General features: G+C 49.1%; 1 protein-coding gene across 3 annotated transcripts; it reads right to left on the bottom strand.

Moving 5' to 3' along the window:
• Window positions 1-67: 67 nt before the first annotated feature.
• Window positions 68-24,453, bottom strand: C29H6orf89 (chromosome 29 C6orf89 homolog). Of its 3 annotated transcripts, none has more exons than XM_014872801.2 (8): window positions 24,355-24,453; window positions 20,806-21,013; window positions 19,272-19,437; window positions 7,282-7,436; window positions 6,843-6,964; window positions 5,640-5,766; window positions 4,844-4,967; window positions 68-4,460 (listed from the first exon to the last, which is right to left on the bottom strand). In XM_014872801.2, exons 2-8 carry the CDS (start codon window positions 20,992-20,994, stop codon window positions 4,375-4,377), a joined length of 969 nt encoding a protein of 322 aa, XP_014728287.1. In that variant the 5' UTR covers window positions 20,995-21,013; window positions 24,355-24,453; the 3' UTR covers window positions 68-4,374. The 3 variants fall into 3 exon arrangements, with proteins under 3 accessions (XP_014728287.1, XP_088036451.1, XP_014728288.1); XM_088180325.1 differs by having other exon boundaries at window positions 5,640-5,760; XM_014872802.2 differs by lacking the exon at window positions 24,355-24,453 and adding an exon at window positions 21,985-24,155.
• Between the last annotated feature and the right edge of the window lie 668 nt (window positions 24,454-25,121).

Genomic DNA, 25,121 nt, shown 5'->3' with positions numbered 1-25,121 from the left:
AGGTTAAATAACCCCTCAATAACCTGACATGCAACATGAAAATAAAAATCAAGAAAAGGGAAAAGGGTCATTAACACTTGTATTTAATTGCAAAAATTAAAAACTTTTTTATTCTTCTTACATACAAATCTCATTTATTTACATACTTTACAGGCTTTTCCCAAGTATTTACAAAGTTTGCAATATATTAAATTAGGACCATCCATAAAATTCTGCATTAAGTGCATATTCACATTCTTTTTTTTTAATCCATCACTGAATTTAGTGTTCAGCATTGAAACAGTCTTTATGCATATATAGCTTTACTTCCCAGCACCTCTGAGCCTTTAGAATGTGGCTCCCCTCCCCAAGAGAAGGAGATAATGCTAAAAATAAATCACCTGCCATTATTCTGAATCTCCAAAGCAAAGGGAAGTCCAGCATCTCCCTTGTCTAACTCAGCAGGACACTAAATCTGCCCTTTACAGGAAGGAGGTTCCTGAAGAGGAGGATACCTATAAAATTTATCAAGAGGAGAAAGTTTGGTTTGCAGGAAGCAAAAGCTCTGTGTGCACCCACTGAAATGGCCTCACCCCAGGAAGTGTTCAGTTCTCTTGGGGGCCACGGGGCTGAACGTGGACCTGGCATGGGGGTGTGTGGAAGGGAAACTTCCCTCCTGGAGGGAGGGAACAAGAGGGTTTCAAGGCAGAAGGATCCCCTTTTCTGAGACACTGCTGTTTAGAGAGCTCACATCTCTACCATGAGATGCTCCCCACCTCCTCCTGCTGCTGCTGGAGCCCAGGAGGCCATGAGGGAAGGGAGGTGCTTTGATCCAGCCCAGACAAACCAGCTTCTCCTCCAGAACATTCCAAAAACAGGCTTGGTGGGAGAAGCTGAAGTCTGGAGACTCACGGGAAATCTGACTCAAAGCTCTCCAGGGCCTTGCAAAGGGACCCCTCAGGGGAATCAATGTGTGCAATAACAGTGGGCAGGGGAAAAAATGAAAAGGAACAAAGAAAGCAAAAAAAAAAAAAAAGAATCAATAGAAACTGCCAGCTTGGCTCCCTTGGGGGCCGCTGATTTCCTGGTACTGAAGTAAATCATAATAATCCTTTCTCCTCCTTTCAGTTACCCTGAGTTCAGGACTGACTGACAGCACTGGTCAGTGACTCCTGCTTTGGGGAGCAGCTTTAAACCACGATCCTCCTGCCCAGCCGATGGGGACAGCCCATCCTTCCAGCCTGGCAAGTGCAGAGGTGACCCCTCCTCACCTCCAGTGGGTGGTACCGATTTCTGGTGTGATTTCAGAGCAGCCTTTGGGATGTGGGGTGAGGAGGAATCCATCTCCCAGCTTACAGGCAATGAGCTCTGAAGCACACAAAGGGATTTCAAAATGTGCTGACTGGGAACCCGTGTGAGCTGGGCAGAGTGGGAGTGGGAGATTGTCCAAACCAGCACAGAGTGCAAAAGGGAAGCTGAGGTGAGGGAGACCACGGTGGGACACCCTCTCTGTGACACATCTGATCATGGCTGTGAAACCTCAATAGCTGCAGAACAGCCCTGTTTCCCCCAGTTCCACCTCACCAGACTCTCTAGGGAAGTCCTGCAGCCTTTCCAGGGACTCTGTGAAGCTGGAGCTCTGGATGTGGAAGATGACCAGGGCTCAATTGCAGTAAAGGTATCAAAACCTCCCTTTGGGCATCCCAGTTTTGCCATTGTGGCCTCACCTCCGGGTTTCCCACAGTGGCTCCTCACCCGCCCTGGGATGTGGAAGGTGTGAGCACCACTCCTTTGGCAGCTGGAGACAGGAGCTGCTCTGGAAGCTGTGCTGCAGACTGGGGCTCTGCACTTGGGCCAAAATCGGCTCTTTATCAGCAGGAGAACTGCCCTCCTGTTTTAGTTTAGCAGCTAATTCCTTACAGCTTTTGGAAGAGGAAGAGAAAATATACCGGAGAGCTTAAAAACAAATGATGTAAACTCCGAAGGGAGCGAGGTTGGGACATATGCAATGTATCGCTGAGACAGAGCTGGAAACTTATGCAGAGCCCATAAAGTGCACTTGGAAGGCTGCTCTGCAAACAGACAGACTCACCAGCTCCTGTCCAACCAGCTGCAACGCTTTGAGGAAGGGAGAAGCACTACGTGAGAACACTTCTGCTAAACAGGCACAAACCTGCCCCTTCCTCCCCCTCCTCCTCCCAGCCCAAACAGCAACTGTAAATAGATCCATTTTCTCTGCTTCTTCCCGAAAGAGCCAGACAGCCACAATGGCTTAAGTGTGACTCTCAAAATCCAGGCATTTCATAGACACTTGGGAATTGTCTCCGCAGCTCTTTTACAAGTTACAGTCAAGGACACTTAGCAGTGACAGTGTCACCAACCGCCACAGTCTCAGCAAGAATGGCTCCAGCAGCATCTTTGAGCAAATGCTTTACAAAAATGGGTCAGATACAAAACCAGCAAGAGGTGAAGTAACCTTGTCAGCCTTTGAATTTGATTTGAGAAGCTGCCAAAGTGTAAATAGCAACAGTCACTAATGAGGCCCTAATTCTGCCATCACTGAACTCCCAAATTTCCATTAACTAAGACCCAGGCTTTAAGAGGAGGGAGGGGACTGGTTTGTGTGTGTGTGTCTTGGCATGTACAAGATTGAATGTAGTGTCATGAGTGTGAAATACACTCCAAGCAGTGAGAATACTAATGGAAGTTTTATTAGTCCAATTCCCTTTAATAGTTTGTAACAAATTATATTCGTCCTTTTCTATCCTGAGAGAGCCAGACTCTCTCCCTTTGGTTCTACTAGATCTGGTGTGTGTCCAGCACTGAGGGCCATCCACACACTGACACAGGTGCTGGGCTTGCTCTCATTGTTTTGACAGGAGAAAAACAAGGGTTATGCATAGAAATGTTTGTAGTGTCAAGGCCTCAGACTTAATTCTTTGGAGCAGGAAATGTCCTCTGCCTTATTCTTGTACAGGAGCCAGACGTGGTCATCCCACTTGGCAGCTTTTGTCAGCTCCTAATCAGATTAGCACAATGTTTGCTCCCATTCTCCTCAAAAACAAAGGCTGGACAGACATTTTCCCAGTCTGTCATTTTACATGTACCTAAAATATTTACAGAGAAAAAGGCTCCTGCTCCTGACAACAGAGTTAACTCACTGTCAACCAAAACCCCTCCCAACTCCATATTAACAAGTGTGAGAGTATGTCCTGAACTCCAGCCCTGGCCTATGAGTTCAGCCTGACACATCTGTAAATGATCTTCAGCAGTGGGATCAGACCCAAAGGATCACACTTGGAAGGGAGCGGAGCATCCGCAGCCTGCAAACACCGAACCCGAGCCTCTCTCAGGGCATGGAGGCAGCACTGCTCCAGCAGCAGGAAACACGCAAAGGCAGCTTGGAAAGGACCCAGGAAAAACCAACGTTCATTCTGAAGACAGAGTTCCAGATCTGGAACGAGTCAATGCAAAAATATGCCAGGGAAGAGGGAGGTTTCAGGTGCTCCCAGAGGTACCGTGGGCTGGGAACGCAGGCAGTGCCTCCAAAAACAAGGAGCAGCTGAGAACGGCTGTGCAGCCCTTGGTGTCTGAGGTGAGAGCTGGACAGAGCTGCTCTCTCCCAGCCCCAGCTCCATCCACAACTCCTGCACTGCCAGCACCACACTAACACGTGTTGGTCTTTTTGCAGGAAAGGAAGTGGAGGTGAAGAAAAGCACAATTATCATTTGACTCACTCACAACCTGCTGACAGAGAGCTGCAGAAGGGTGATCACAACACAGAAGGGCCTGAAGGGATTCTATTGGTACAAGAAGGATGCAGTGGGTGAGAGTTTCTGCCCTCAGGCTCAAGGCTCTCCCCAGAACAGGGGCAGGAGCCAAGATCAGCTCTGCAGGGCTCACACAGCTGTGGACGTGAGGGAGAGCTGGGACACATCACCAATTCATTCCCTTTATAGAACTGGCCTGACTACACAGGCTCAAAGCTTCCTCCTCAGGAGGAATGTACACAGAAATGTCACACACCCCATCCACTCCCAAACCCCCCAGGAAGTTTCGGAAGTGCCATAATCCACAAAGAACACAAGGTGAATCTCATCCTGAGAAATCCATCTGCTGCTCCTGGAATAAAAACCCTTTGCTGAAAACCCAGGGCTTACCTGAGGGGACAGGGAGGTTCATAAATAGCTTGAGCTTCTCCCAAAATACATTTGAGGAAAGGCAAAGGATTACCTCAAGGGTCAGGAAAATAGTCATTTTTAAACACTGTAAACATGCAGGGTGGCAAAGCTGCCTGCCCCAGTTGCCCGGGCTCGCTCCTCTCAAGACGTTGCCTTGGCTTCAAAGCTGAAAGTCTTGTCCTGGGAACAGCTCTGTTTTCACACCCCACCATCCTTAGCTGGCAGCTCCATCACAAATCACTGCTGGCTCTGTCCCTCTGGCCATGAAGCTCATTGTCCAGTGATCTGTGCTGGCATAACCTTGGGAAGAGGCAACAGAGAGGCTCTATTAGATAAGCCCACCCTTAATGAGTGCTCCCATTTCTCACAAAGGGATGTGGCCATGCTGGAGCTCTTTGGAAAGACACTTCCCTCAGCGGGCACTGGGTTTGTAATACCCATTGTGTACCCACACTGCTCAGCTTTGAGCATCTCCTGGTATCCCAGTGTTGGGTGTTCCAGGCCACAAACTCCCAGTCCAGGAGGATCACTCCTGTGCTGTGACAAGCAGGCACACACCAGTCTGGAGGTGACAATGGTACAAACCACCATCCCACGTGTCACACAGGTAAGACCCAGCTGGAAGCAGTCTTCTGATTCCAAGGGCCCTCCCAGTCCCTGCACACCACAGCTCTGGTACTCACCCAAATCCCCAGCTTCCAGCTCCACCTTGAACATCTCACAGTGTCCTCTGCACGTGTCCAGAGGTGCAACAGTCAGGGTGAGTTGCCCACTCCCAACAGCAAACAGGCTGTGCAGGCTGTAGCTCTAGGATGGGAGAAGAGGATTTCAAAAGCCTGGCTAGCTTTCCTTGGCTCTGTCTGCCCAAAGCAGGGACAAGTCACTGCCCTGCAGGCAGCTCAGACAGAGCAAACAACACGTTTGCTGCTCCCCCTGTTACCAGCAGATCACAAACTTTAGCTGAGGTCAGCTGCATGCAAGGGTTCTCCTCTCCTTCAAGGCAAGGCAGGGCCTGCACGTCCCCAAAACTCAGGAAAACACAGAGGAGATCAGGCCAGAAGCCCGAAGTGTCTCAGAATGAGTGAGACTCACTGCCAGGAACAGCTCCTAAACAATTCTGCCCAGCTGGGCACAAAAAGACCTCACCCAGCTATAGAGTAAGGCCAGACACATGAATGGAGCAGGCAAGGGGTGCTGGAACAAGATGATCTTTAAAGTCCCTCTGTTTCTGTGACATCTCCAGCTGCCAAGGGAGATGGGCTCAGGGCATTTCCTGCCCCAAACCAGACACAACTGCTGGGAGGCACAGCCACCTTGAGAAGCCACTTTACACAGAGATGGACAGAACTGATACAACCCCAAATGCTCCTTTTCAGGACTGTATCAGCTAAAAATACCCTGCAAATCCCACAAAAACTCAGATCTGCTGGGAGACAACTCACAAACAGGAAGAGAATGTCTCTGGAATGAATTTCTCACCTTATTCCCCAAATCTGGATGGTGGATGAGGAAGCAGCTCTCCAGGGACACTGTCTTGGGGAAGGACTGCAACGAGGAAGCAGGGAGAAATTCCTGCAGAATCCGAGATTTATTCACAGACCTGCTCCTGAAACAAACCAGCCCATATTTAGGAATCATCATACAATGATAAAGTTTGCATTTAAAAGCTTCTTTCCAGATAAACTTCTTGCCAAACATTCATACTTGACGAACAGCATGACAGACTAGCCCTAGGAGCCAGGAGCAAAATTCAGCCTCAGCCTCTAAATCTGTGCTCCTTCCCACTTTCCTCTGGGCTCCTGCACCAGGACCATGTAAAGAGGAAAAAAACAGATCCTGATGGATACCTGAACTTCATTTTCCTCTCCTTTTCCTTTAAAATGAGTCAAGTCATTGACCAGATCCATTAATTACAAAAGATGCAGAGAGGTGGCATCATACACAACCATAACTGAACCCACATGGTGAGGCAGGGAGGATCCAAGGCTATTCTCTAGATCAGGAAATGTAACTGGAAAAGGCCGGGGGGGGGCTTGTTATTTTTACATCCCTGTCTAGGGGGCTGACATGATTAATTCTTCTGTATCCTGACCATCCCTCTACCAGTGGGACCTTAGAAGTCTCTACCTCTGAGACCTTAGAGAGCTCTCAGTTGTTCACACTTCTTGCTCACACTAAAGGCTTTTGGCAAAGAGCTTTTGGTTAACAGGGACAGGATTAGAGCTGGCCATATTTTCTGCACAAGACCAAACACAACTTGCAGGATTCTTTGACTTTCCATTACTTGTCAGTGTTTGCAGAAGTCATGGCCTCTCATCTCAGTGTCACTGATCAGTGTCAGCACCACTGAGAAGACAGAGGTGATAGAAATATGAACCAGCTGCCTCAGGGGATCAGATCACAACCCAGATCATTTAAAGCCTGAAGAACAGGACCAGGCAGTCCCAGGGACAATTTTATCTTATAATGGGAGCAAGCCTGGAGCCAAGCCACAACTCTCCATTTTTAGTGCTGAAATCTTGTTCTCAGAACAAATCAGTACCAGCAGAAGTGTAACCCACTCCTGTACACCTTCCCTCCAGTTAAACTGCAACTTGCAGGCACTGGTGGCTCACACAGCAATAGCCTGAGCACCCCTGCAGAAAGGATGTGTCCATCCATCCCATGTTTTGTCTGACTCACCAGGGAAAGAAAAATGGGCAGCTCCATAATTCAGCTGAATTTTCTTCTATTATAACCTCTGCCAGTTCTGGATCCTGGGACTGAAAATGCTTCAGTTCTTCATAGGAGAGATGCTGCCCTGTCTTAAAAAACAAGAAACAAAGATAAGGAGCTGTGCCCCCAGAGTTGCTCCCTGCTCCCATTTCCCTCCCACTAAAAAACATCCAAGAGCAACAGCCACGTGCATTGCTAAGTGTCCAAATACAATGATCATTAGTCAGAGAAACAATGCAGGGAGCTCTCTCCTCCCACATTTTTACACTGGGGTGAAATGTCTTCTTAGACACATGCTCTGAATGAGCAGTTTGAGTTCAGGGGTGAAAATACTGGGCAGGGGTTTTGGGCTCGTGCTGTTCAAGAGTTTGGACTCATCACCCAACCTCACAAATCCCTGCATTACCTTGATTAGAAAAGGCTGATGCCTCTGGAGCTTTTCTGATAGCTCTGTCAAGTCTGTCACTATGTGAAGGCTTTTCACAGCAGAACAGACTGTGCAGTTTGCAGGAAGTGCAGAAGTGTTCTGTCTGCAACCTGCTGCCCACCAGTCCTGGCATTCTGGGGAAGAAACAAGGGAAACCTTGTTTAGTAAGATCAAAAATGGAATGGAAAGGAGAAAAATTCAATGATAAACTCATTATCTCTAACATGAAACATTGAGATTTCTTATAGTTTCTGATAGCTGTAACTCAAAAAGAAGCAGCTTCACCAGGCAGGTGAAGGGAATGTTTCCAGCACATTTTGAAGATACAGCTAAGGGTTGTGAGCAATGGGAGAGCTTGTGGAAATTCCACTTCTCTGTACATGAGGCACACAGAACCTTCCATGAGCAACAGAAGGATGGCAACCATCATATGTAGTGTAATTAAACTGAAACAAGTCCATAAACAAAAGAGTAACCCAAAGTGTTATCCAGGAGATAACACAAAAAAGATCCAGGTTGGAAAGAGTAACTCCCACATGGTTAGCACTGGTGTCATGAACCCTGCTAGGACATACCTGAAATCATCACCCTCCCCTTTACCACTGTGCTAATTTAGAAATATTTTGTCCCAGGCAATGATTGCCCAGTCCCTGATGTGCAGAAGATGCCAGGGAAATGTCAGATTTCACCAAGACATGCTGCTGCTGTTTTCATTTATCCCATGCATTGACTTAAAGATGAAATGAGGAGAAAAGTCCCAGCACGAGCAACCCCTGGACCACAGCCACATTCATTTTAAATTCCAAAAATTGTTGTTACACCACAATCAGCTGAATCAGGCCTACAATGAACACTGCATATGTTTACATCTTCAAAAATCCAATCTTTACATGAAAACACAACTTGATGCCTATATCTGGCTTCCCTCCTCCAACTTTACAGCTCTCCCCAAAGAACAAAGAAACATTAAGACAAGGGACTTGTTGCAGCAGGGTGTGATTAGGACAATGCTGAACACCCCATGCATTTCTATGCTAAAGGATGTGCAGAGCAAACACCACGCTGAAAGGATGTAGCTCCAATTCACAGCATCACAGAACCACACAAAGATCAAATTCCAACTCCTGGCCCTGCACAGAGACATCCCAAACTCCCACCCTGTGCCTGAGAGCAGTGTCCAAACTCTCCTGGAGCTCTGGCAGCCTCGGGGCTGTTTCCATTCCCTGGGGAGCCTGGGCAGTGCCCAGCACCCTCTGGGGGAAGAACCTTCCCTGATACCCAGTCTAAACACCCCCAACACAAATTTTATATTGGGAGATACAGCAGCAGGTTGTGAGAAATGAGAGAGCTTAATGGAAATTCCACTTCAAATACAGATTTTATAGCAGTGACAGCTCTGGTTCTGCAGCCTTAATCCAACGGGAGAGGCTTAACTTGGGCAGTGGCAGCAAACCCATCCCATCCTGATCTGCCAGGGTGGGTCAGGAAAAACCCAGGGTCAGGAAAAGCCTGGGACACATCTCACGTGAAACATTCAGGGATGTGTCCTCACCAACAGGCCCACCCTGCCAGCACATGTCAAAATAGCTCCAAAGCCTACTGGACATTGCTGCAAGCAAACTCAGGAAACAGGGGGAAGGGCAAAGGGAGAAAGAAGGGTGAAGTCTGGCTGAAAAATCAAGCTGGGAAACAAGGATGCACAGCAGCTTTTTTTGGGGAAAAAAGACCACACACAACCTGCCTGTCACTGCCAGTGCCATTTCCAGCCACGCTCACACTCCTGCACAGGGCTAAGAAGGGATGAACAGCACTTCTCAGGACAGCTCTTGTTTTATTTTCCCCTCTGACATCTGCAACAGGCCACGAGGAATGTTGCAGAGGATTTACGTTCATTGGGACATAACCACAAGGAGCAGACTGGGATTCATTTTGTTTCTTTCTTGTTGAATATTTCCAACTCCCAAATGCTGCATTTCCCACCCTACTGCTGGGAAATGGACTGAAAGGGATCAGGATGTAATTCCTAGTCTTTCTGGAAGACACATCTACATTGCTTTCAGGGAAAGGGGAAAAAAGGCAAAACAAAGTGTAAAATCCTTCTTGCAAGCAGAAGTCCTACTCCCATGAGAAACTGCTCCGATGTACTTTCCCTCCCTGCTCACAAGAGAAAAAAGAAAATCTTTGTTCCACTGCCTGTAGAAAGCTTCAGTTTTATAACAACAAAAAAACTCAACTCACAAAAAACAGCTGGTCAGTGACAGGAAACAAAAGGCTGAAAGATCTCACCAGAGAAAGGGCAGTCGCTGTGAAGAGAACAAGAAAACATCTCTACAGTCTGTCATCAGACGGGGCGTAGCAAGACTGTAATTTCTCTCTGGGCAAAACTCAGAAACCTCATCCCTAAGCATTAAGCACAGTTGTCCCCAAATTTTCCCTCTGGGCTCAGGGCAGTACCCCATGGAACAGGATGCTAATCAGCTTGACAGTACAGAGCTTGATTCCTCTTTTGAGCCAGGCTGGGATATTTGCATTCTCAATTGCTCAATTCAGGAGGTGATTTCTTTTCCCCATGAATAACCAGAGCAGAGCACTGGTTGAGACGCATTTCAAATGCTGCAAGTGGGGTTGTGGGATTTTTTTTTTTTTCCCCCTAGTAATTAATCTTTTAGATTTATTGTGGAGGGTGTTAGTCTGTGCACCAGCATGTGTGTGACTGGCATGACAAGTACGGGCAGCGCCTGCCCTTCCCAGGGAGGGCGGGAGGAGAGATGGTGCACAGAGGAGTCAGCTGCCACTGGGGACCAGGGCAGGATTTTACCCAGGATGATGATTTTTCTCTCCTTACCCTCCCTGCATTCCTTTTACATTATCACCCTGCCTGCCCAGACACCCTGGGGATTGTTCCGGTGGAAGTCGAGCGCGCTGTCTGTGCACACACACGGCTGCTCGGGGATGCAAATGGGAGATGCTCTTTTCATCCCAGCACAACCCTCACACCACGGTCCCATCCACTCGCTGGTGCTGGGCGTGGGCAATTGTCCCTGTGGAGCTGGAGTGCAGGAGAGCAGCTGCAGCAGTGACACATCCAACTATTACACGACAGAAGTGTGGCCAACTTCTCTCTGCTTTCTCACCCCTGTTTGAGGGGCAGCCTTCAGTTTGTTCAACAGAACTTCAGTTCCCCATCGGCCATAACCTCCTAATATTTCCTTTTATGTGTTATTATTTCTTCAAAACAAGAGCTGCCTTCTCCCCCGTGTCAGGAGAGCTCCTAGCAGAGCCAGGGCTGGCACTTTCAGCTGCTAACACAGCACAGACCGAGATAACAATCTTCATTTAAAACACATCTATGATTAATGCTACAAGGAGTTTATGACTCTACTTTCCACTATGCAGAAAAATAATTTTTAAGTCACCACCAATTAAAAATGAGTACCCCGCCCTTCTTGGCTGTTTTCACAGAGGATCTCCCAAATTTTTGGCTGCCCCCAGCACTAGAGAGGGGTGTGTGTGCACAGCCCCAGAGATGCTGGGTGTGGATGATCAGATTGTAAGCTCAAGGATCCTGAGAAGACCTGGCCCTGCTTCTGCCCATTGCAGCAAAGCAAATTAACTTATGGAAACTTGCCCACATGGATCTGAGAGCAGGATCTCAGCAAGCCCTATTTTCTTTAGGGACCATATGGAAGGTGCAGGATCAATCTGCCAGTGCAGCAGGTTCAAAGGGAAGCCTCTAGCAGGGGGAACTTTTGTTCCTGCAGGACACAGAGCCAAGGGCTGCTCCTGACCCTAACAAAGTGTTCAAAACACAAAACCTCCTTCTTGTTGCACTGCAGGTGCTGAGGCAGTTTGCTGGCTCCTCACCAAGCTGGTTTGGTCCCTAGCACTCAGGCTGCAAGGCTGAAGCAATCTCCACCAGGCAAGTGCCACCAGGTCTGCACAGGGAAGTCTGGTCCCAGGGAAGACCCCCCAGGACTCCACAGTCCCCACAGATGTTGTGTCCGTAGGGACTATGGCTGCCACCACCCACAGTAACTGAAAAGAAACTCCCCAGAGGACTGGCTCATGTACTGAGCAGCTCCACAACCTGCAAAGGCTGCTTCCAAATCCCAGATTTCTCTTTCTGAGGATGGGACGACTCCCCAGACCCCCCAAATACTTCACCGGGGCCAATCCTAGGAATATTCAAGCAACTTCAGCAAGCATTGGATGAACTCAGGGCTCCCAAGAGAGGCTGTGCACTGAATATTCCCCCAAAATTCCTCTGTCCTTTCTTGTAGGTCCATTGTACAAACCTGGGTGTTTCATTAAAAGGGGATTCTGCCCCTCTGCCCTGGTCAAGTGAGACCTCACCTGCAGAGCTGCCTCCACTCAGGGACCACAACACAAGAAGGATGTGGAGCTGTTGGAGCGAGTCCTAAGGAAGCCACAGAAACGCTCCAAAAGCTGGAGCCCCTCTGCTCTGGAACCAAGCTGGGAGAGCTGGGGGTGTTCATCTGGAGAGCAAAAGGCTCTGGGGAGACCTCAAAACCCCTTCCAGTGCATGAAGATCCCAGAGAGCTGGAGAGGGATTTGGGACAAGGCCTGGAGTGTCAGGAATGGAGGGGGAATGGCTTCCACTGCCAGAGGGCAGGGTTAGATGGGATATTGGAAAGAAATTCTTCCCAGTGAGGGTAGGGAGGCTCTGGCACAGGGTGCCCAGAGAAGCTCTGGCTGTTCTGTCTCTGGAAGCATTCAAGGCCAGGACTGACAGGGCTTGGAGCAACCTGGGACAGTGGAACAATTTAGACATCAATTCATGATCACAATCTACAACACAGGTAATCCCATCATTCCAACTTTACAGATGTAGAATTCCAAGCCCTGGTAGTTACCAGGTGGCACAGTTTGCAAGAGGCATTGGTAGCACTTTGCTGCACAAGCAATGTTTCCTAAACTCTATCTTGCTGAAATTCTTCACTAGGCTAAAAATTAATTTGATCATTTATAATGTCATGTCAAAGTCAGGCTAAACTGATGGGTTCTTAAGTAAGTCAGGCAGGAAACATAAGGATTATTAATTACAGCCTGCAAGTTCTGATTAAGAACTGCATCACAGTGAGGTTTTAAATATATACTACAAAGACTGTCCCTGTTCAGCACAAGAACCTCACCCCTCCCTCATACTGATTGTAGCTCTGGGTATACTGAATATATTTATGCTATGAGAAGAAAGTACCTCCCAGTTTGGTTCAGAGCATTTTTAGGAACAGCTAGAAACAAAATAACAGCTACAAAAAGCCTCATCAAGAACCCCTTTATTGTTGTTCTGGGTAGAAGTGAACAGTTTGAAGAACTACTCGTTCATCTCACTAATGGGTAACGGCTGCTCCACCAGCCCAGGGATCATTAGTCAACCTCGAGCAAAGCACGAAAATGATTGTGATCCAACCAGACATTGTGAAATCAAGTCTGCTGAGCAAAGCCCAAGAGGAATTCACAGTCCACTGGGGCAAAAGAGAATTGTTTCCAGGAGAAATCTGCACCTACCAGTCTCAAAAATGGAAGGCAGGACCAAGCTGCCAGGAAAGCATCCAAAGTCCACTCCAGCTGCACCTCTGCTTACCTGCCCCAGTGACAGCTTGTGCTGCATGAGCAATCTGCCTCAGAGGAACAGCTTTGGAAACAAATCCCTCCCAGCTGCTGTCACCTGCCTGACGGTGGCCTCAGCCTGTAAAAGGTTTGACGTGTCTGTGTCACAAGAGGGCTCTGCCAGGCTGCTAAATGCCTCTGCAAGAGGCCACCTATGGCAAACGCTCTTCCCGGGGAAGTGAATCCAAAGTAAGGATTCACTCTGCAAATGAGGAAACATGAAATTTTGGAGGCTTCACAATACAGAAGTAAAAGGAAGAGTATTTCGTGTTCCACAACACCAGAATGGTTTGGGGTTAATTTACTGCCAGCAAACTCAAATAAACAGCCACTGGCTGAACCAAGGCCAAAGTAACAGAGAGTATGAACAGCTTGGCACCACCTTGCCCTGCAAAGTCAGCCGTTTCTTTCCCCTTTGAACGAGCCAACACATGTCTGCTGCTTACTTTCAGGTTATATCATAAAAGGGTTGTTTACACACACAAAAGATCAGATAAACTGGCAGCTGTGCAGTGATGGGAGGGAGCCCTGCACATGCTGTGACCCACAACCACCTCCACATGCTTCAGCTCCAAAGCGGGTGCACGAGAACATGCATGAAAACAAGAGCAAAAACCAGCTCGACTTTGCTTAGGGGAAAAAAAAAGTAACATCCTTTGAGAGCAAGAGAGGCAGCAAGTTCGAAATCAGATCCTGCCTTACCTCCCAAGCAGCCTTATTGTGCAACCCTCCATTCAGAGCAGGAATCCCTGAGCCCTACGGGTCAGACAGAGCATGGGCTGCAAAGCCCATGGGGAAAGGCTGGATGAACTCCTGGGTGCTCAGCCCATGGGGAAAGGCTGGATGAACTCCTGGGTGCTCAGCCCATGGGGAAAGGCTGGATGAACTCCTGGGTGCTCAGCCCATGGGGAAAGGCTGGCTGGGTGCCTGGGTGCTCAGCCCATGGGGAAAGGCTGGATGAACTCCTGGGTGCTCAGCTCCCAGGGAAAGGCTGGATGAACTCCTGGGTGCTCAGCTCCCAGGGAAAGGCTGGATGAACTCCTGGGTGCTCAGCCCATAGGGAAAGGCTGGATGAACTCCTGGGTGCTCAGCCCATGGGGAAAGGCTGGATGAACTCCTGGGTGCTCAGCCCATAGGGAAAGGCTGGATGAACTCCTGGGTGCTCAGCCCATAGGGAAAGGCTGGATGAACTCCTGGGTGCTCAGCCCATGGGGAAAGGCTGGATGAACTCCTGGGTGCTCAGCCCATGGGGAAAGGCTGGATGAACTCCTGGGTGCTCAGCCCATAGGGAAAGGCTGGATGAACTCCTGGGTGCTCAGCCCATGGGGAAAGGCTGGATGAACTCCTGGGTGCTCACACTGCTCTCATTCTGCAGCAAGTCTCCATGCAGGACAGGCATGCTGGATGCTCCCCTTCTGCACAAAGCTGTGCCAAGGATTGAAACACGCCAAGGTTGGAGCGAGAGAAGCACAGGGAAAAGTGCTTTGCCTGCAAAGGGTTAAGATCAGAGAAGAGACAGGAGCTGGCCAAGTGCCAAGGCAAGCCTCCAGCTAAACCCAAGGTGGGCCAGCCAAGAGGCAGAGGCTGCTGCCCTCTCCCAGTAACCAGCTGCTGTCCTCCCCCAGTAACCCAGCCTGCTGTGACCCATCCCCACAAATAGCTCTGGCACCCAGCAGGCTTTAGTAACACAGTGACAGGCCATTTACAAGGTGTTGCTAAACACTGCTCCTCCAGCTGGGCTCCTTTCTCTACAATAATTACAAATAAACCCATAAACATGATTTTAGCCCTACTGGTCTAGGCAAAAAGGGGTATTTAACACTTCTTCTCCAAGGTGGGGATAACTTACACAAGATCTCCTTTCCAGCACTGAGATCCACGTGTGCTTTTGTCTGATTTCAGGTGTGCTGAGCAGTTACTGACTCAGCTGATTCTGGGCTGTGCAGGATGAGTGTGCCCAAGACCAAATGTCATTACTAAAAGCAAAGCTGGATTTTCCTCGAAGTCATCACAACCCCTGCTACCAGTACAACGTGCAAATTGTCACGTTGGGCCACAGCCTGCTCCCCACTGACAAACCTGCTCTGCTGAGGTTTTTGAGCTGCAAGGACAATTTACCATGGGCAGACACGAGTTAATGTGAGAGCAGCTTAATGCTCTGCTCATCACATCATTGCATGGCTGGCAGGGAATAGTTACCAACCAGATGACATCAAAAATCATATTTAGACATTAACAAAGCTATAGGGATGACACAGCTATGAAGGGAAGAAAAACCAGGTAGAGTGACCCACAGTTTAAAACCGGTGTGGTTTTAAAATTTCTGTTAAAAGAATAGAAAACCCCTTTTCATTTGGTTTTACTGCAGACTTTGAGAGCTCCTATATTACTTCCCAATGCTTGCAAGGGAGAGAGGAGCACTCATACCCCTATTTTACACCAGAAGACTGAAACACAGAGGGAACTGTCCATCCCAGCCTATGTGAGAAATGAATCCAGAATGCACAGATCCTACTTTTTCCCTAGCATTAGATAGCCATGAGTTACCCCATGTGCCCATCAGAATACACTGTGTTCCTTACAGCAGGTAGACCCAGAGGTCTGACAGTCTCTCTGGGGTTATAAATGAAGTTCTGATGTGCCAAGAACTGCAGGCCCAGAGCAGCCAACGTGACCGGGGCTTTCACAAGCCCTGCACAAACACCAGCTCAGGAAGAGCAAATGCAAACCACATTTCCACAGACCTTTTCCCCAACCACAGGGACCTTGCCCTGGGAAAACAGCTGGAAGAGAGGCACAGACCCAAGGGTCTAAGAGTCAGCTATCAAGGAACAAAGGGTGGGAACATAAGGTTTAATATGGGAATTGATCTGGGGGAAAAAGTCAGCAAGAAAGAGAGCACAGAGACAGGCAAAAAGGAAATTTACTTTGGACTCAATCTTATAAACAATGCAAGATATTTTTGTGGATGCTGCTCCTCACCTCGGCTGCTCAAAGGTCCACCCACAGCCACTGACAGACAGGCAGCCCTTGTCACCCAGAGCACAACTCTGGGGTGGAAGGGACAAGGATGGAGGGCAGGTCACCATGAGCAGGAGGGAGTGGGGAGCACATCCTGCACCTCCCAACACCTCGCCACCACTCTGACTGGAGCTCTTGGCTCTCAGGGGAAACCCAGCAACTGAGCTGCCCTTGTTCTGCAACACAAACCTGGCTGCTCAGCCCACACCTCCCAGCAGACCGGGCTCCAACCTCAACCCCGGACACAGGAAAGCTGCCCCAAAGCTCGGGAGGGACAGCACAGCCCAGGCTGCCCCTGCCTGCCCAGGCACAGAGGAAGGAGCCAGAGCGCCCACGCCGGGCTGGGCTGTGTCCATACCACAGCAATGTGTGCCAGCACTGCCGGTGGCCACAGCCTGCAGCTCACAACAGGTGGCTTCCAACAGGAACAGCCCGAGCTGCCTTTGAACTGGTGCCCAAGCACAGAAAGCTCCAAGCTCCATCCTCAGCCCCCTCAAAATTTTCTTCCCAAGACCTGTGTAGGGAAAGGAAGAGGAGTCTGTACGTCGAGTCCCCTCATTAGTGGTTTTCTCTGCTGCTCAGGCACAGTGCAAACATCCCTTCTATCTCGTTAATGCATATAAATATCTCCAAGGGATGCCAAGAGGATGTGCCAGACTCTTCCATGGTGCCCAGCAAGAGGACAAGGAGCAATAGCCACAAACTAAAACACAAAAAGTTCCACCTCGACACGAGGAAGAATTTTTTTCCATGGAGGGTGGCAGAGCACTGGAACAGCTGCCAGGAAGATCATGTCTTCCCCTCTGTACACACTCCAAACCCACCTGTTCCAGGTGACTCTGCCTTGGCAGCTGGGGTGGACTAGGTCACCTGCAGAGGTCCCTCCCAACCCAAACTCTTCTGGGATCCTGTGATCAGAGAACACCAGACCTACCTGCAAGACCTCCTGGACTTACACTCTCATCAACAAACAAGGCACAAAATGCAGCTTTACCCCTTCCCTTCAGCAGACCACAAGGCCAAAATTAGGGGCAAAAATAATACAACACACACAAAGCAGGGCTGAAAGGGCTTGGGAGAGCACTCAGCCCCAAGCCATGGAACTCCCTTTTCCAGATGCCTGCTGGATCAGCAGATCACAGGATCAGTGTCCTCTCAGCAGCAAGCTGTGATGGTGACACCAGTGTCACTGGGACAGTGTCAGTGGCTGCAGCTGCCTGCTGGGAAGCCAGGACATGAGGGATTCCCACAGGAACCCAGCCAAGGTTCAGGCTGGGTGCTGCACTCTTCCTTTCAAATAGCCAAGGTCTTGGCCAGTTCCTTTTGCTGAGGCAGGATCAAAGTCACTCCAGCCAACCCCAGTCAATCTGTTAATTGGGGCATGCTGTGGCTTCCACCACAACCTAATTTCTGTGGAAAGAGAGCAGGAACTGCCTCCCCCCTCTCCTCTTTTCCCCAGAACTGGATTGCTGCCCACCCTATTGCTCATCGCTTCTGAAGACTTACAGAGGCAAGAGGGATTTTATGTGCATTTAAATAACAACACTGCATCCTTCCTCTCCATCTATCCATCCATCCTTCCCTTTTCCCCTGCTCCTCTGATGTTTCCCCATGTTCTCATTATTCAGATGGCTTTTCAAAGGAAGGCCAGAACTGTTTCTGCTCTTATTTATCTTCACAAGGAGATGCTCATGGTTTAAGGCACCCTTGTCCTACAAACCTTTAGCCGTGCCAAGGAACCTCCCTGGACTCTTCTCATTCAAAGGGACCCTGTGGTATCTAAAGGAAGAATCTGTCAACTTTCTGAGCAAAATCTGACTGAACAAATACAACAGAACCACAGAATGGTTTGGGTTGGAAAGGACCTTAAAATTCATCTTACTTCACCCCCTGCCATGGGCAGGGTCACCTCCCACTATCCCAGGTTGCTCCAAACCCTGTCAACCTGGCTTTGAAAGCTTCCAGGGATGGGGCAGCCACAGCTTCTCTGGGCAACCTGTGCCAGGGCCTCTCCACCCTCACAGGGAACAACTTCTTAATAACATCCAACCTGCCCTCCTTCAAATTTAGGCCATTCCCCGTTGTCCTGTCACTCCTGGCCCTTGTGAAAAGTGAAATGAGCATTCAAATTCCCATTGGATTCCATCTCAATACAGGAGCAGGGGGGTGTTCACCCGTGGAAAAGCTGGAATGCAGTACATAAGCAGGCTCCTAATGTCAAGTGCTTATCAGAGCCATCTCCTCACCTTTGTTTTTCACTCCCAGAGATATCCCAATGTATAAGGAAGAAGAGGAACAATAGGGGATACCCCGTCCCACCCATACAAGCTGGAATCAACGAGGGAGGGAGAGAAGACAGAATGGTGCTGGCATTTCAGGGAGCCCTTTTTAGCTCTGGCAGGAAGGTCAGAGCCAACACAGACAACTCCAACACAATGAGGTGCCCAAGCTAAATATAAACCTGACAAGGGCACAGCTACAGGAGTTTGTTTTTACAGTGAGCCACCAGACCAAGAACATTGTGCCACATCCCTGCTCAAAATAATTCACAGCTTTATCATCACTGACAGTCTTTGTGTTCCAGCAGAGGCAAAGCCCAGGCTTGCACCCACCTGCCAGTCTAAGTCAGTGAAATGATTAACCAAGAATGAGAAACAGCCAAACTTTTCCATTTCCATTATGCCATTCTAGGAAAATCTATGATGTTGCTCTCCTGTGATGGGATTACCTCACAGGCAACCCTTATCTGACTTCCTCACACACACACACACACACACACACACACACACACACACTGCCCTTAATGTCACGTAAACACGACAGCACTCAATCCCCCAGGCCTTTCCCAATAAGCCAAAACTCCTTTTCCTTAAACCAGGCCTCAAGTTGAGGTTTTTACACTTTGCTCACAGATATCAAGATTTGGTTGAGAAACTGATTTTGCCTTACTCAGAAAAAAACAAGAAAAGGTGACATTTCCCCAGCAGAGCTGTCTCAGTTCTGGTTCTCAGAAGTGCAAAGATTTCTAGAGGAAAGGAAACTCTTGTGGAAGAAACACCCAAGGTGTTAAAAGCAAGGAAAAGAGAAAGTGCAAGAACAAAATTACCAAATTAGAGATAAAATATGCTTCATTCTCAGTGAAGCTAGAACTCAAGGATGCTATTTTTAAGTACAGTGGTAGGAAAAGAGAAAACCATGATGCCAAGCCAGCAACACATTTGTGGTGCCCTGGAGACGCTCGAGTGACTTGTGTGGCTGGTATTTAAGTTGGCATTTCTTGCTAGGCTTATGTTACAGCAGAGAAAACATTTCCTTACTCTCCAACTTGTACTTCTTGGCAATGGGCAGGGACAGCAGCCGGATGTGCCCGACGAGGGAGCCCCAGGCCTGGGCTCTGGAGAGCGGCGCCTCAGGAGGCAGGGGGTTGTAGGGCTGGATCACCAAATAAACAGTCAGCAACACCAAGCCCAGGGTGAGCAGACCCTGTGAGGGAAAACAGGCACACGATTAATCACACTGCAGGCAGCTGAGGTGTCCTCACACCAGGACATGCCTTCTGCTGGTATTTGTGGCTGTGCACCACAACATGAACACTCTCATTTTTGCTGTGTCTCCTCGTTCAGCTGCAATCCTATTTATGTACACAGAGGTGTCACCAGTTTTATTATTAGGGCTGTCCAAGGATGAAATTAAGCAGCCTTCAAACCCCAGCCACACAAACAACTCTGTTCCTGTATTTTAGCACTGCAAATAATCCAGCACGAGATCAATCAGGATTATCTACAGACAGTTCCTTTTCCTCCCTACCTAATCAAATAAAATTTGCACTCCTGCCATGCCTCTTGCACAAGGAAAACCCTGTGGCTTTTGCAAACATCCGTCAAGCCTCGAAACACTTTTGGCAGAGTTGGCACCAGCTCCCTCCTCCATACCAGAATCCCAAATAAGCCCTAAAGAGATGACATGACGCATTTCTCCCCCTGGCCAAAGTCAAACTGAATCAACAGTAAAAACAAGCACAGAAGCTGAAAGTTCAAATTTGCAGTTTCCTGTTCTCCTGCCTCATTTTACAGCTTTTTATAGGACATGAGGAAGAGAGCTTGAATTTTTTTCCAAATAAAACCCATTGCAATGAATTTGTAGGATGCCACTAAAGTATTACTGAATATTATGTCAGTGGGAAGCTTTTCAGACTTGAAGCAAACATCTGGTCTAGTGGAAGGTGTCCTGCCCAAGGCAGGGAATTGGAATTAGATGATCTTTAAGATCTCTTCCAACCCAAACCAGTCTGGGATTGAATGATCTCAAACCTACCTAACAATAGCATTCTTTCACCCACTTTGCAAAAGTTTTTACAGAATCTTTTAGTTAAGGCTTTAAAAACATTTTTCTACCATCAAGCATGATGCTATTAGGTTCATTTCATAGACCAGAAGGAGAATAAAGACATGCAGAAGTTTGTGGCAGGGTCAGAAACAGAACCATGTTTACTTCATTAACCAACCCTGAACTTCAAGAATCTCTTTCCTTCCTCACATTTCCCCTCAGGATGCCAACACTAGGAATCTTAGTCTGAAAAATCAATCCAAATCTCATTATTTAAGAATTTATGGGAGAGGAAGATGTTGACAAGGTAAACTTACAGCACGCATAAGCCATTCAAAATCTTGGGCAGCTGTCTCCTGTTCTCAAAGCAGCTCAAGGAGTGAAGGAAGGAAGCTACACTTCACAGATTTTTAAACAAAGATATTGGAAAATTCATCAAGAAAACACAATTGGAAATAAAAAGCTCAGGTGCAAAGGAGAACCCTGACCCTCAAATGCTGTGTTCATGCACAAAAGCCATCTTACCTTGTAGAGGGCCACTAACACAGGGTACCGTGGAGGGCCCCTCTGGGGCTCATTTCTTTCCAAGAGTTGCTTGATGAACTTCTCAATGGCTTTTTCTGACATGCCACACTGGTGGCCAGTCTGCCTCACCAGATCAATGGTCTCAGAGAGCTTGTCATAGATGCTGAGCTCGTTGGCTGAAAGCTCCATGGCCTCCGAGGAGAAATCCCTGAGGAGAGATGGGGTGTGTTAACAGCAATCAACTGCAGCCACACAACCCAACAGCCATCCCAGGAATGTGGCAGTGCCCAGGAGAGAAGGAAGGCTCCTCTGGAGCTCCCAGCACAACACTGAGCTGCACTCCTAATAGTCTCTGCTGGCTCAGGATCTCCTGCTGACTCAAAGAAGCCGTGAAATTTCCTGACAAGAGCAGAACCGGCTGAGATTCGCAGCTTATGTAAATGAACAAAGCTTTCCAGAAATCAATGAAATTCCATTTATTCATCTATTCCAAATGAATCCATCCCGTAAAGCAATTGCTCACCGAGTACAAAAGCCAACAATACAAAGCTGATCATCACACGCAGCAGCCCCGCTAAGCCCTCCCGCGCTATAATTTCAGCCGCTTATTTTAACCCAGATTTGTTTTCATTAAATCCTCCGTCAGCAATAGGGACAGCACAGAGCAAGAAGCAGAATGTGTGGGGCAAAGTTTGGCAGTTTACAATTTGTTTAAATTTTCGCAACCTAATGTCCAGGCCAACTGATTATTGAGTAACAGCAACGTGAGTGCAGCTGCTCTGCAGGCAACAAAGCCCCTACCTCCTTCTCCAAGTCTGCCTGCAGGTCAGAGATGCCACAGAACTAAATATCCCAGCAAGAACTGCATTGTGCTGGATGACAAAATGGCATTTGACAGCAAATTATTTCTCACTTATAAGAACACATCCATGAGAGATCAACATTAAGTTGTAAAAAAAAAAAAAAGTATATTTCTCTGCCTTCTCTGCCACAAAGGCCTGTTTGAGAGCAGCTGATGGGCTCAAGAAAAGATGCAAAGAAAGTGCTGGACAAGGTACAAGCTGCCAATGTGAGAATCACGTTGTAAAAATTTTCCCTTTGCCTGGGAAAAACACTGGGGAAAAGGCAGAATCTATAAGTTTGGCTTTGCCTCTTGTTTCTGAGCTGGGTAACACCAACCTGATCAAACTGGGCCAGCTGGGAGAGAGTTCAGCAATGCTCTGCCCTGAGAGCACAGCCTGAGGATCATCACATAAAAACACGAGAAGCACGATGGATAATCACAGCTGAAAACTGAAATCACGCCCCTGTCCCCATTTTGCTCTACAGTTTCCTGGCCCCAGGAACCAGCTCATGAATCCACTTCATCCAGTTCACCACTTTTCTCTCCAAATTCTGTCCCTGCACTGTGAGATCTGTAACTATTCACAGGGCTCTGCACAGCACAGCCCGCCTGGGAAAGCACAGAGCTGCTCTGCTCACCTGAGCACACACCGACCAGCCCTGAGTAATGAGCCACCTAAACTTAGATTTGCTCAGCTGTAATTTGTTCTGGCAGCTCCCACAGCACAAACCACCCATAACTCTATGTATGGATAGAACAAGACACATGATAAATTTCAGATTTAAACTCTGATTTGCCTTTAAAGAACTGGCTGACAGGTCTCCTCCAAAACACGGACTCCTGCAAGTCACAACTCAAGCAAGGGCAATTTTAATATCTTCTTTTTAATGCAACACTGGGGTGTATTTTTAAAAAACCCCAGGTTTCATAGGACTGCCAGCTTCAGTGAATGCTTCCCTCCCCACAAGATCCCCCCTGTTCTGCCCTTGCACACTTGTTTATGTGGAGCATCAGATTGGGGAAATTATCTGGCTGAAAAATAACCCCGATTTGTTTGGTCAGCAGCTGCCTAAGCATTCAACTCCAGCAGTTAATGTCAGATGTTATATTAACATCAGTGTCAAATTTCTAGCCACAGCCAGAAAAACACCAAAAAGGTAAAAATGTCAAATTAAAACCCAACTCCAAGTACATACTGCACTGCATTGCTAGGTTAATTAGCTCCTGGCCCTCTTCTACCAACACTGCTTGCGTTCCATGCAAATATTTGTCCCAGATCTTGCCACCTGAGCAGCCCCATGGGCAAGCAAAGCAGGTTGGGTCAATAATATCTCATATTAACCTCTCCAAGACAAGGACTTTTTCTTCTCATCTGTAAAGCACCTGCCGTGCACGTGACAATAAAAACAAGCCATTGCTTTACTAACTCATTCATGCAATATCCTGATTCATGGAACAAGCAAGAGCCAGCACATCTGCAGGATATTAAAGGCCTTTTTTTTTTCCCCCTCCAGCATTTCTGGTTGCTCTAGTTGCCTGGCCACTGTAAGTGGTGTGGTAAGTGGTCTGAAAGGTTATCTAGTGTCCTCTGGCTCCCAAGTGCCAAAGCTTTCCTCCATGAAGCTGTCCCGTGCAGAATTCCTGCAGATTCAACAAGCTTCTGCTTGTAGGATCTGCCTGGAACCACTTATAACAAACATCCCCACAGAATGCTGTCAAACGCTTTGGTTTCCCCTTTTCCAAACAACAGAAAAATCCTGCTAAAATACAACACTGCGATATATCCCAGTTCCCATCCCTCTCCATTTACATTCCGCTCTGAGCAAACACCTTTGTAGACAACCCCTGTAAATCACAGACACTGAAAACCCAATCCAGCTCCTTGACAAATTCAAGAGTAACTCAATCCTCCAGCTAGGAAATAAGGTATTATGCTCTCACATTGTTGGGAGAACAAATGAGGCCTTAAAAACAAATAATAACACGTTATTTCCCTTCCTATCCCTCCGATACAACCGATTAAAAAAGTAACAATAGGCTACTGTACCCTCTTTGCCACCACACACACTGAGCAGGGCTCATCCCTTGCAAACCTCTCTTAGAGAGGCCTGTGAACGAGGAGCCCATGTGTTATTCTGTTTTTTATGAACTCCACCACCCTGGGAGGAATCAGCAGCTCTCTCCACAAACAGAAACAGTGATGGCACTTGGCTTGCAGGGTTTGCACGCCAGTGCCCAGCTCTGCCCACAGACCACAGGGTGGTTATTCCAAGGCTTTAGAAGATAAATATTTAGACAGAAACGCTGCTGGAGGAGTCTTTAAAATGGAAAGCTTGCTCGCCTTGCTGGTGAGCCTACAATGATGTACATATACATAGATATAAAAATATACTCCCATCTGCTTTAACACCCTTGATGTCGCCTCCCTCGCCCTGGCGGGGATCAGGTCCCAGCCTTGCACTGAAACCCCTCTGGAGGGACCCTCACCCGGCCACAGCCCCACGGCCTCGCCCATGTTCCCCTGAGGCAGAGGAGCCCCAGCCAGGCGGCTATTCTTAAAAATAAATCAATAAACTGCAGCAGGGCACCCCCAACCCCCACGCCGGCTCCGGCCTCCGCAAGCCGGGGAGCTCCCCCGGCCGAGCCCGCCGTGAGGGGCCGCGCTCCGGGCCCCCCGCGACCCCCGCCCGCGCCCGCGGCCTCACCCCGCTCGCGTCCCGCCCGGCGGCTCCTCCCGCTCCGGCTGCGGCCCCGCCCGCCTCGCTCCAGCTCCGGCTCCGGCTCCGGCTGCAGCTCCGGCTCCGGCTGCGGCTCCTCCCGCGGCGGGGCGGGCGCGGCCCCGCTTCCGGCTTCCGGCATGGTCCGGCCCGGCCCGGCCCGGCCTGGGGAGCTGGCAGTGCCCGGGGAACCGGCACAGCCCGGCCCGGGTAACACTGCACTGCCCGGGGAACCGGCACTGCTCGGGGAACTGGCACTGCCCGGCCCGGGTAACACTGCACTGCCCGGGGAACCGGCACTGCCCGGGGAACTGGCACTGCCCAGCCCGGTAACACTGCACTGCCAGGCACAGCCTGGCCCGGGGAACCGGCGCTGCCTGGAGAACCAGCCTTTCCCGGCCCGGGGCCTGCACACCGTCCGGGGAACCGGCTCTGCCCAGGAAACACTGCACTGCCCGGCACGGCCCGGTCCGGGGCCTGCACACCGCCTAGGGCACCCAGCATTGCCCGGGGAACCAGCATTGCCCGGCCCGGGGCCTGCACACCGCCTAGGGCACCCAGCATTGCCCGGGGAACCAGCATTGCCCGGCCCGGCCCGGCCCGGCCCGGCCCGGCCCGGGGCCTGCACACCGCCCAGGGAACACTGCACTGGCCGGGGAGCCCAGCACCGCCCGGGAAACCAAGCATTGCTCGGGGAATTGGCCCGCACACGGCCCGGAGAACCCAGCACTGCCCAGAACCCCCCACACCACCCG

The sequence above is a fragment of the Sturnus vulgaris genome, chromosome 29, assembly GCF_052056855.1.
Source record: "Sturnus vulgaris isolate bStuVul1 chromosome 29, bStuVul1.hap1, whole genome shotgun sequence".
In the NCBI taxonomy this organism is placed as follows: Eukaryota; Metazoa; Chordata; class Aves; order Passeriformes; family Sturnidae; genus Sturnus; species Sturnus vulgaris.
This window is presented reverse-complemented; position numbering and strand designations above follow the sequence as displayed.